Raw genomic sequence first — 12849 nt, 5'->3', positions numbered from 1 at the left:
ACAAATTACACATTAATTATTAAGACAGTGTAGTTGCAATTCATTACTTTATTGAAATACATTTTGATTCATTAAATTAGTTTCTCTTTATAGCTTTGACCTGGTTATGAGATGTTTTCATCATCACTATCCCAGCAAAGCAGAAGATGAAGATGCGTCTCGCAAATGTGTGAAGCCTTTTTCATTGTATCGACACATTTTCCTAACCAATCTACAATACAGTTAACACACGTTATTCAAGCAGTCCAAACTCAATTGTTTAGCAGAAAGGATCCATTCTTAACTATTAGAAATGGCCAAGATCAGTATGAAATCACTGGTTTAACACTTCTTTACACAAATCTTCAATTAGCAATCGGTCTACCAGATCTGTGTTGTTCTTTGCCAGCATGTCAATAGTGGCTAATGTCTCACACTCCAGTGGATTTTACTGTACTTTGGTTTAGATGCGTTTTCTGTAATTACAGCAATCCAGTTGAAAATAATAATTTTATGGCCTCAAAAATGACAAAAATTCTTATTCAGAAACCAATTCTTGGCGAATTTGACACCCTACATGTATAATAAAAACAACAAACAGCACTGTGAATAGACTACAGTGACAAGCAGTGTTTTGTATTTTGTCCATCGTGTAATGTTGATTTAAAGCTCACACCTTTGTTTAAAGGTGAATTTTGTATTTGTTGCACAACATGAGTGCCACGGTTTTGTTCTGTTTAATGGTTCTGAAAATGTGGAAATTGTTGATGACTGCATCGATGCAATCAAGAAAACTGTTTATTACTTCACTCACTGTTATAAATATCCATTTAAGTAAACTGGTGAATGTTGCTGCATGATATAACGTATAAAATCATTTGCTTTTAATATACCAAAATAGTTATACATGCATTTCTTTAAACAGATCTTATGTATTAATGGCTTCATTGTCTCAAACTCAAAGAGTGGATATCTAAATGATTATAAAAGCTTAAACTCAAGTAAAACTAGTAGAAAAACCAGTTCAGTCATCATCAGTACAAACCAACTTCAGAAATGAAGCTTATGTGAGGCAGATCAGGATCACAGCATTTACATAATTGTGAACTTCCTCTAGATTAGACAAGTCCGTCATTTATCTGCTCCTGAAACACAAACACTCAGGACACATCAAAATTCCAGGGTGAGTGGGGGTTTTATTTTTCAGTGAAAAACAACAAGTACAGCTTTTTATGCCTTGACAGCAAACTTGCGAATGGAGTAGAGACGAGATTTCCTCTGCATCTTCTTGGTCATCAAGTTCTCTTCGTGTTTTGTGAGCTGACGACGGATGGCGCGGGTCTTCTTGGGTCTCAGGTCCAAAGGCTTGTACTTCTTACCCTGACAAGTGTAAAGAGCCCAGGTTACTTAAATTCTACAGCTTTGATAGGATACATTATGAAATCAGATCAAAATACCATTTAGATTTAGATACATTTTCCTGGATTAACTTTGACTTGAACACAGAACATGCTTCAAACTTGATTTATATGCTTAAACATTCCCAGACACAACTCGCATCACAATTTGTGCCTCCAAAAGTTGAACTCCATGACTTTTAAAACGTTCCATCTGTATTTTAGCAATTTTTCTAAAACTAAAATCAAACCAAAAGTGCTCAGGGGTAGCTTAAATGTGTCGGTGCTCTTTGGGTAAGAGATTAATCAGAATAAACAGCAAGTCCAAGGCACTCAAAAAAAAATGGGGAAAACTCATTTTAAAAAGCCTTTATTGACATGGCTATTCCACATTTCCACATTTTTCAGGCACCGTGGACTTGTTTACTGTTTTTTTTTTTTTTTTTCCTTTAACTAATTTAGCAAATTTTTCTGACCAATATAATTCTTGCACATTTACTCCTTTGAAAACTCAGGTAAATGTTGTTGATTCCTTTCATTACTGGTAAAGATTACGTAAAATAAAAACTTAACATTTAAAAATATAAAATCATCCAACCACATTTAATTGTGAACAATAATAATTTTTCTATTCAGAGAGCGTGTAAAATAATGGTAATGGAACATAATCAGGGTTTCTGCAGGTTTCACAAAGTAAAATTCAAGACTTCAAGACATTTGACACCATTATTAATGAAATGTCAGACTCATAAAGGGCTAAAAAAAATATATAAAGTTCTCAAATGGCCCAGATGGAAAAGATTTTTATTTGCCCAATCAAATATGTATTATAATTTAATACATTTAATAATGATAATAAATGAATAAAATTACAATATTTTAGATATTTCTTAGCAATATACTTTAAATATGGTGTAAAAACAAGAAAACTCTACTCTTATCCATACACTTTTCTATCAACAATTTAAAATAAAAAAAATTAAGTTTTAGGCTTTAAAACTGTAATAAACTAAATCCATGCACAACAATCGGTGCAGGTCGGTGTCCTCAGTAGTAAATACATGAAGCACTTTTAAACAAATGTTATTGTAAGGAAAACAATTAAAACCATTATGAGTTAAAAATGACCTTTTAACTAAAGATTTTAAAGTTTTGAGATGGATTGTTGGTGATTGTATGGGTTTTGGCAGGATTGGGAAGCATTACATGAACAAAAGGATTAAGACCAGTTTAAAAAAAGATTTAAGACCTACAACACAATTCAGTGAATTTAAGACTTCAAGGCCTAAAATTGATTGAGATTTAAGACATTAGGACACTGCAGAAACCATGACAATGCCATTTTATTTTTAAATAAGAAGACGTTCACTTGAGAATCTTAGAAATGATGCATGAGAGAACTTGAGTAAAATATTACAGTAAAAACTGCAATAAACTTTGACAAATACTCAAAAAACCCAGAAATGTGAACATATCCTAATTTAGAGAAGCTCCAAATACTGGTTCAAACAAGGCTGGCATAATGAAAACAAAATCACTGTTGCAGCTAAATAAAGTTACTAAATGTACATGTAAAACAGTATTAACATGCCTTTTCAAAACAACTGGGCTCTCCATTAAATTTGAGAACTGAACTCCAGCTGAAGCCAATCAGATGACGGGATATAAATGATCTGTCGGCTTCTCACAGCGGATGAAAATGTCTTTAAAGACTCCACTATGAGAAGTCGTGTTTCTTTAGCAAGAGATTTTCACACCGTCTCCATACAAGCAGGAGGAGTGCTGGGTGATCATCGTGCTGGAGATACACTGATGTGCTGTCGAGTCATGGCTTTACAATTCAGCACTGGATTTGCATTAAATGAAAAGGGTAACAGGTTCTCACTTGGTAAAAGGTCAAATTAAGCTAATTTATTAAGATGACAAGCACATCTTCAAACCCTCCTGAAACACAATGGTGCTCCAGATTATATTTGGATTGTCAATATGAAACGGTTTTCACCACACTTCATAAAATTGTTAAAAAAATAAATAAATCAGACAACTCGAGTAACAAGAATCTTTAAACATGTGCAGATGACTGCGTCACCAGCATTAAACTGACCTTGTAAAACTTCCTCAAGTTCTCCTTCTGTGTCTGGTTGATGACTGTGAGGACTCTGGCGATGGACTTGCGGACAACGCGGCTGAAAACAGGACAGAAATGTTAGATCTGAATATTCAAGTGTGTCAATGAATACGTCAATAAATAAAGGCCTGTGTGATACTGACAGAGAGAGGTTGATTTTTCTTTATGATAATGAAAGTATTTTGCAGTTAAGGATTAGCTGGTTTAGGCCAGTCATGATTAAATACGACACTAATGTAAGGGTCACTAATGAATGACTCTTTTAAAACTACTCAAATAACTCTGAGAATAAGCAATTCATTCAGAAAAACAGAAAGCTGATGTCAATCATTAAGATTTACTCAAATGATTATTAATATTATTATTAGGGCTAAGCAAAGATTAATTGCATCAAATAAAGTTTACAATATATTAGTGTATTTATTATTTATGTGATGGAAAAAACAAAAAAAAAAAAGTTACATAGAATGAAATGCACATGTAATTTGTATCATACACATCTATATTTTATAGATAAACAAATACTCCAATATATGCACGAATGTGTGCATTTACGTAACCCAGGTAAAATAAACATTAGAGAGAAAACTTGGTATATAGATAAATACACAGTATAAAATTTATCACATCCCAAAAAAAAAAAAAAAAGTTTGACTGTATGGTCAAACTTATTTTGGATGCGATAAATTTTGCCCTGCACTAATTATTATTATTAGAAATTTACCTTAAAAAGAGAAAAAAGAAAAAAGAAAAAAGAAAAAAAAAAAAAAAAAAAAAAAAAAAAAAAAAAAAAGTATGCTCAACAAAAAGGATAAAATTCAACTCAAATATTTACTTTAAAAATAAAAAGTTAATACTTATTTTAAAAAAATAATAAAACATGCATCACAACTGAAATGTCATCTTAAACCTAAAATATGACTGATAACTGCACTAATAAGCTTTATCTAAGTTTCAGACAGATGTTTTTTTTTAGCAATGACAAATCTCTGCTTGCACATTGACCAAAACACTTCTTTTGAGAACTGAACTCCAGCTGAAGCCAATCATATGATGGGATATAAACAATCTGTCGGCTTCTCACAGAGGATGAAAATGTCTTTAAAAGACTCCACTATGAGAAGTCGTGTTTCTTTAGCAAGAGATTTTCACACTATCTCCACACAAGCAGGAGGAGCGCTGGGTGATCATCTTGCTGGAGACAGAAAGGTGATGAGCATTATAAAGAGGTGATGCAGCATGTCTGGGGTGCGACCCCATTAAGGTCCGCCTCACAATGAGCAATTTCAGACATAATTTGGGAAACTTTGGAAACCCTAAAAGACTACTGATTGTCATTCGGTTTAATTAGGGCCTGTCTGCAGTAACATGTTTTCAGCAACAACAAAAAACAACAACGTGTTTTTCTCAGTTTTAGCCTTCAGGCCACACTGAGATAGTGTTGGGCAACCAATAATACACTCTAAAGTAGACCAATTGGACAAAGCCATTATCAAGCCACCGTGTGGACTGAAAATTATACATTTTAGTTATTTAACCCATTCAGATATGGTGGCGTCCAGCAATTGTTTTGGATTCTCTGTTCTGACAGCATTGTAAGTGAATGAAATGTCAGCTTGTACAGGTCTAGATTGCTTTTATACAGAGCTTTTGTCTCCCAGACTATATCTTTGCTCGCTTGCGCATACATATGCTGTGTTAAGACCTATTCACACAAAGCATCAAAAATCGTTCTGAATGTGATCTGACGTGGGAATGTGAGCTACGCTATTCTTTTAACACTGACTTTTAGAACTATCTTTATCATGTTTAAGGTAAACAGGCCTTTACAACATCTCCACTTCACCATCAGTCTGTTAAAAAGGCTTGTCGGTTTTCCTAGACATTTAGCTGTGATGCTTCAAAGAGCCAGAAATAAAACCCCATGATAAAATGATGCAGGCCAAAGCATCTAGCATCTTAACACATGCAGAGTACAGGGACGAAAGAGTTTTCAGCCTTTTTGAACAACACTTGGGAAACGATAGCAATGAAAACATTTCCAAATGAATCAGGTATCTTATAGACACGAGCCCCGACTTAGGACTAACTCCATCCCCTCATCACTCACATTTTTGAGAGTTTGGATGCAGCTCCACCGGTGACCTTGGCAACGCGGAGCTGGGAAAGTTCCACTTTCAGATCATCCAGCTGTTTCAGCAGCTCCTCCTTTTTCTTTCCACGAAGGTCTCTAGCCTTGATCTTTGCCTAAAACACAAACTATTTATTAACATTGATGCACAAACTAAACATTTAGTGCTAACATAAAATTATGTACTCAGATTTTATTTGTACAAAGTATTAAAAAGTTTATTTAGTCGACATAGTGTTGGGTTAGTTACATCATTAAAACTGCATTTAAACTCATTTACGGTGTCTGAACACTCAGTTTCTCAAGTAAATTACTTAATATTCAGTGCACTACATGTCAATGCCGCATAAATGGAAAAACAACTTAAATCAAAGCCAAACAGGTCATTTTAGCTTTGTTAAAAATTATAACACTTAAAGATTAATAAACATATGTAACAAAATATTTAAAATCTATGACAATATTCATACACAACATATTGCTAATTTTTTCTGACATTGTTTCTCAAGACTTCGTCAATTGATACCTTTGCTTTTAATTGATTTCTCCAGAACTGCTTATTTTAGGTACAGTATTTAAACAAGTACACTACAAATAACTAAAATTACCTGGAAATGAAGTCCCTTACTTAACTTTTTCTGCCTGAAAGTAATCTTACTAGTTACACCCAACACTGGTGTGTGTGTTCGTTTAAACGTGCGCTTTTGACGTTCATGCAATGACTGTTACAGAAATCTCACTAATGGCGATGATTTGGAGATGCAGAGCAGCTCAAAGCGATCAAACAAGCGTGTTTTATAAGTTGTCATTTACGCCACACTGCTTTTAACTACTGAAAGCCGCAGTATTGAAATCCAGCTCGATTAATTAACTTTTACGTATTTAATAACGCTATTTAAAGCTGCTTTAAATCATATGCTAGGCTAAACAAGCTAACCCATCTGAGCAGCTTCAAGAGGCCACCCAATGCATCGCTTCATCGCTCAAAAAAGACTTTATTTTAAAATCATCGATTAAAATATTGGACTCAATCTCAAGCCTTGAACTCAAGGTTTCTACAAAACCTGCTCTCGTTGTGATTTAACACGTATTTTCGACAAGATTGATTTAGATTGCTCGGTTTCAGCAAAACGCTCACCATTTTTCTCGATGGCTGCCACAAGAAAGGAAGTTGCAGCGGTCACGTGGGAAAATCTGCCGGGTTACGGAAGAAACTAAACGAGAGCGGGAGGCATGATGGAACGTGCCATTCTCCCCTTAAATGGGGCGCTTGATGACAATAATTGATTTCAGAATTTTATTTAAATCCATACAACATGTAAAACTGTTTTAAAGCTCTTTAAACTTTTGTCAACTTATATGGATTGACTCCCCTAAATGTATTTTCATTTGTATTAGTATGATTGAATGTTTTGTTTATGGTATTATTGTTATTTTGTACTATTTTGTTTATTTTATGCTGCTTGGATATAATGTTATAGACGTTTAACATTGGAAGTTAAAAATGCCTGTTCGTTATTTGAAGGTTTAAAAACAGGGGGGGAGGGGGAATAATTTACGCAGTTATTATAGCTCTAAAATCCCATATAGCAAAATTTATCTGGCCCAGATCTGGCCCACACAATAAGCTATTGCCTGGGCCACATGCTGCAGTGGAATACAGTACATGAGTGGACTAAGTCTGGCTTTCATATAAGGGCCAAGCATGGACCATATCTGGGCCAAGTTGTAATCAAGTTAAAAACCCATAATTGGGCCAGATATGTTGATGTGTCACGACTGCAATGGATTTGATAAACCCATGAAGCATTTCACCTTATGGCCACGCTTTTTTCAAGGTGACAGGACTGGTAGAACTTTTTCTTTACTCAAAATTAATTTAAATAAATTTTAAAAGTGGGTCAAGATATGCCAAACTTACGTGGCCCACATATACATTTTGAACTTCTGGTCCAAATACTACATTTGATATCTGGCCAAGTCTTGTGTGCCACCTCTGCCAAACCTGGGCAATATTTGGCCCACATGCCAGTGCCAGACGAACGCTTGCCGTGCCAGCTTTATGCCAAATCTGGGCCAGAATTCTTTGCTACCTGGGATGTATACTGGATGTATAAGTATGTTGGATCGCTGACATAGTTTATTAGATTTCATTTACAAAAAAAGAAAGAACAAAAATGTCACATTTTCTTAACCCTTGTCCATCAATTTTAAACATCATAAAAGTATACTTTGATATTCATACACTGGCACCGATAAGTTTCTTAGCAGCATTCAGTGAATTTATAAATTATGAGCCATTTGTTCATTTAATACCATGCAACTTCTTACTAGTTTTCTTCGTTTTCATATATAAAGTCAAAGTTTTACTTTTTTATTACAATTTCAAAAACATATCTTTGCCAAAATATGATGTTTGCGAAGCCAAAATGGCAAAATTATCACAACAAATAACTCAGTTTGATTTAGCTCTTAAATGGATACTCTTTAGAAGTAAAATTGTGCATTATATTGAAAATGAAGTATATTGGGTTCCTGATATACTTTGTTGAGCTTATTTACAGAACAATAAAGAAAAAAGATTGAAACGTTTTATGTTAAATTGTAAATTCTTTTGCACCAATTTTAAAAATCATGAAAGTCTATTTTGATATTATTGCCTTTAAATTACTTTGATTATAATCTTTTTAATTAGTTTTAATTAGTTTACAGGAATAAACCTGCAAAAACAATAAATAAATAAATAAATTAATAAATAAATAAATAAATAAATTAATTAATTAATCCACAAATTCTTGCATAAATAAAACAATAAATAAATAAATAAATACGCAAATAAAAAATAAATCTACAAATTCCATATATAAAACAATAAATAAATAAATATGCAAATAAATAAATCTACAAATTCCTGCGTAAATATATAAATAATTAAAAGTGATAGCAGATTAATAAATAAATTACAAGGAAGTTGGGAGAATAATATTTACTTATGCAGGAATTTGTAGTTTATATATATAAATATGATTATTGATTTATTTATTGTTTTATTTACGCAGGAATTTATGCATTTATTTAATCATTTATTTGTTTAATTGCATAATTGTTTATTTATTGTTTTATTTATGCAGAAATTTGTGGATTTATTTACGTATTTGTTTGTTTATTTATTCATTTATTTTTTTGTTTTTTGCAGGTTTCGTCGTCCATACATAACACAATAAACGATATAATCTATTATTTTCTAAGCATTCGATTTCATTTTAAACAAAAGTCAATTTCATTTTGTCAAAATGTGTTCTGTATGTATGCAAGCCAAAAATTTCAAAATGATCACAAAAATTAATGTGGAAAGCAAAAAAAATGTGCCCAAGGGGTTAAAAAAAGTTTTCATCAACGCGTCCTCATTGGTCGAGGGATTTGACAGACAGCTTATCGCTCCTCCCACAATATCCGGGAGACTTCATTGACCATCATGGCGCTCTCCAAAACGGTCTACAATCTGCTCTTCAGAAGATCGTCCACTTTCGCCGTGACTGTAGTCGTGGGCGCTGTTTTCTTCGAGAGGGTGTTTGATCAGGGTGGAAATGCTTTGTTTGAAGGCATAAATCGGGGGGTAAGTTATATTTCGATTCAATTCCGCCGGTTTCTTCATGACCCACCGCTAGCCTGACCTTGATTAGCCTGCTGGCTAGCTAGAACCATGTAAATATCTATGAGCTAGAACTACACATTGAGAAGAATTAAAATGCTGAAGTTAAGCCTAAAATTCATGTCAGAGGGTTACATGAATTGCATAGTGATATCTTATATAAGCAGATTAAGTGAACGTGAAGATATGGAGTAAATATACACAGCTGCTAAATAAAATTGACAGACTAATTATCAGTTTGTCCTGATTTACGGTTTTCCCATGTCATATAATCTTTCAACGATACAATCTGATTGCATAGCTTTTACTGTGCTTCTAGCCAAACGACTAATATTGCTTATGCGGAAAGATATACAAGTTGACATAATTGTGTATCCGTATATATAATACTCTCTAGAGGTTAATCTAACCAGTTAAAAAAAATTGGGACCTATTTAGGAAATATATCCAAGAGCATGTTTTATTGTCAAATATAGCCCAAGTCTTTGCTCCAGCAAATTGATTCTTTTTCTTTCCCAAGTTTAAAGTAGAGTGGATTGTGTGATACAGATTGCGCAATTGTAGTTTTTGTTAAGCCACATTATTAGATGCCTTTTAATTATTGTTTGTTTTTTTTCCTTTTATTTCATTGTATGCGCTTAAGTCAATACTATGATCTATATGTTTTAAAATATAATTGTTTTATATTTTTTTACTGTAATTTGTCATAAAATTAATAAATAAAATTATTTAATGAAAGTGCATTATACTGTAAAATACTTCTGTTTACATTTTAATATTTAAAATAAATCCTTTAGAGCATATTTGTTGCATAAAATGACAAAAATAATATAAACGTGAAATTATTCAACACAACACAATGTTCAACTTCAGAAGTTAAGAATCACATATTTAGAGAAATTATCGTGTTTTTTGAAACATGTTTATTACGAAATAAAAACGTGCTTTTCAAAAATATTTATTCATTTAGAAGCTTCTTTAAGGCAGGCTACACTCTTAGAAACATGGTACAATGTTGTACCAAAGAAGGTACAAACCCTTGTCACTGAGGTAGTACCTTTATATGGGACAGAATTGTACCTTAAGACAAGCTAACAAATTTGCACCATTGCAGTTTGTAACTTTTTAAGGACATGATTTGGACCATGGGAAACCAAAATGTACCTAGGCACGGGCCAGTATAAGATTCTGACGGTATGATAAACTTGGATAAAAATATCACGGTTTCACCGTATCATGCTGTTGTGATTACTGCTCTAAAATATGTTCTATTTAAATGTCTGGGTAAAACACAAAAACTTCTTTCCGCTTTGAGATTTTTTTTACAAAATAAAAACGGCATCTTCAGATATCTTTTCTGCTAAAGATACTGCTTTCCTAAAAAAAAAAAAGGCAAATAAATAAAATAAAACATTGTAAATAAAAAATCGTACACATACCTTAGGAACGGTATTGCAGAAAATGTTGACGTTTTAAAACATTGACTTTTCCAAACCATGGTATACCTTGAAAACGGTTATCGTTCCATGCCTAAATTTACCTATGGTTTTTAAAACCTGCAGATAAAATATTGTACCTTCATCAAAGGTACAAATGTGATCCATGAAGGTACCACTACATTGACAAGACACTTTGTACCTTAACAGTGCCAAATGTGTTTCTTCAAGAACTATTTAAAGGTGTTTTGCTAAATCCAAAATGTGTCAATTTATTTTTAAAACATGTTTTTAAGCTTCTTTTAGTGTAAATGCACCTTTTCCATTGTGCAATAAAAATACTTTAACATAAATCAAAAAATCTATTTTTTTTTTCTCAAAAAAAAATGTTAGAGAAACACATTCTCCTGTCTACAATATAAAACTTTTTTCTCCAATTTTCACACAACACCTTTGTAACCACTTAAAAGTTCATTTAATTTACTTAATTTGAAAATAGAAATAAAGGGACTAAACCGACAAGAAAATGAATGAATGAAAAAAAAAACTGAATTATGAACAAGTATTGTAACGAGATATGCACAATGTTTACTCACTTTTACAATAAGATGTCTGCATGAACACTTTGCATATGCAGGACTTTTGCCAGCTCACATGTGTAGTGGAAAGCAAACGCCAAAAGGTGCAGATATCAATAATGAAAATGCATTTATCAGAAAATGTTTTACCAAATGTTTATTAGAAATGCCTTAAATGTTTAGTTTACAATACTTATAGTTTTAGGTTTTACCAGTTGCTTTGTATTATAGAACTTCATGTTTATTTGTTTCTTTGTATGCTTTTTAATGATGATTCATGTTTTAATATGGAAATTATTCATAAAATCGCTTTGCCTTTCCACTAATATTTATTTTCATAGATATTGTAATAAAGCAGGAGTTGTCCAACACTTTTGTACCTCTTTATGAGAACAATTGTGTACCTTAATTTCAGTTGTACCATAAAAAGTACAGAACAGAATCATAAGCGGTCTTTTCTGTACCATATAAGGTACAACTTTTACAAAGGTACAAAACTGTTTCTTAAGTAACATTATTTGTACCACCACGTACCTTTTCTTTCTGAGAGTGTGCAAAAACAGATCATAATAATAATAATAATAATAATAATAATAATAATGTCAACTAAATGATATAATCCACTACAGGTAAGTAAATGAATTGAAGTTCAAGAGGAAAATAAACGATAATAAAAATACAAAATAGAATAACCTTTATTTTTATTCAAAACAAATTAAAACATTGACCATATTGAGTTCCCTAGGAAAACAAATCTTCTAAAGGACATTATTTGTATATGAAAATTGTCAGAAAAGTTATCAGACATTCATAAAATAAAAACAAATATTAACATTTTATTTAAACCAATACCTAATAAATAAAGACAAATGTTACAAGTTTCATGTGGTGCCTTTAATTAAAAAATATCAATTATGTATCAGAATGTGATGTGTGTGTGTATATATATATATATATATATATATATATATATATATATATATATATATATATATATATATATATATATATATATATATATATATATATATATAATTATTATTTTTTATTTATTATTATATTTACATTTTTGTTTTCGCAGAAACTCTGGAAACACATCAAACACAACTATGAGCAGAAGGAGGAATAATAACGGTGGATTTGAAGCAGCCGGTGGAGCCTTCAGTCATTCATTCTGTCATCATCCAGCTCCCATGTGGGCCTGACTGAGGATCCGCTGGTGTTTTCAGTGTCCTGCGACCGGCGTTTTCCACCATGCAGCCGGATTGAAGATCTGCGGACACCAACAGAGACTGATCACTGAATCCTGATCAAATGTCTGATCACACGACCTCCTCATTATTGTGTGCTTAGTCACATTCTTCTTCTTCGTTTGTAAATGTGCTTATCATTTAGATCTGTATGAATAAACTCAACAACCCTGAAACTGCTGAACACTTCTGGTTCTGTTGAATTTCAGGTGTTGTGTCATTAGTTATGATGTTTTGCCTTTTATAGGAATTCAGAGAGGAATTTAGTGTTGAAGTCTCATAGAGTTTATATCTCAAA

General features: G+C 32.4%; 2 protein-coding genes across 2 annotated transcripts; one reads left to right on the top strand and one right to left on the bottom strand.

The window, feature by feature from the left end:
- Positions 1–1155: 1155 nt before the first annotated feature.
- Positions 1156–6863, bottom strand: rpl35 (ribosomal protein L35). Its single transcript, XM_056446823.1, has 4 exons — positions 6774–6863; positions 5615–5751; positions 3481–3562; positions 1156–1359 (listed from the first exon to the last, which is right to left on the bottom strand). The coding sequence occupies exons 1-4, from the start codon at positions 6774–6776 to the stop codon at positions 1210–1212; spliced, it is 372 nt and encodes a 123-aa protein (XP_056302798.1). The 5' UTR covers positions 6777–6863; the 3' UTR covers positions 1156–1209.
- Positions 6864–9076: 2213 nt separating this feature from the next.
- LOC130215262 (cytochrome b-c1 complex subunit 9) lies at positions 9077–12735 on the top strand. The gene is made up of 2 exons (XM_056447183.1): positions 9077–9251; positions 12383–12735. Exons 1-2 carry the CDS (start codon positions 9111–9113, stop codon positions 12428–12430), a joined length of 189 nt encoding a protein of 62 aa, XP_056303158.1. The 5' UTR covers positions 9077–9110; the 3' UTR covers positions 12431–12735.
- Positions 12736–12849: the final 114 nt, after the last annotated feature.

Source organism: Danio aesculapii, chromosome 21 (genome assembly GCF_903798145.1).
Source record: "Danio aesculapii chromosome 21, fDanAes4.1, whole genome shotgun sequence".
NCBI classification, from domain to species: domain Eukaryota; kingdom Metazoa; phylum Chordata; class Actinopteri; order Cypriniformes; family Danionidae; genus Danio; species Danio aesculapii.
This window is presented reverse-complemented; position numbering and strand designations above follow the sequence as displayed.

Excerpts from the sequence above, each read along its gene's own strand:
- LOC130215262 (XM_056447183.1), top strand. The coding sequence starts at position 9,111 with ATGGCGCTCTCCAAAACGGTCTACAATCTGCTCTTCAGAAGATCGTCC. Across the intron at positions 9,252-12,382 it reads TTGAAGGCATAAATCGGGGG|AAACTCTGGAAACACATCAA; the intron begins GTAAGTTATATT and ends TTGTTTTCGCAG.
- rpl35 (XM_056446823.1), bottom strand. Across the intron at positions 3,563-5,614 it reads GCATCCAAACTCTCAAAAAT|CCGCGTTGTCCGCAAGTCCA; the intron begins GTGAGTGATGAG and ends TCCTGTTTTCAG. Across the intron at positions 1,360-3,480 it reads ACTTGAGGAAGTTTTACAAG|GGTAAGAAGTACAAGCCTTT; the intron begins GTCAGTTTAATG and ends TACACTTGTCAG.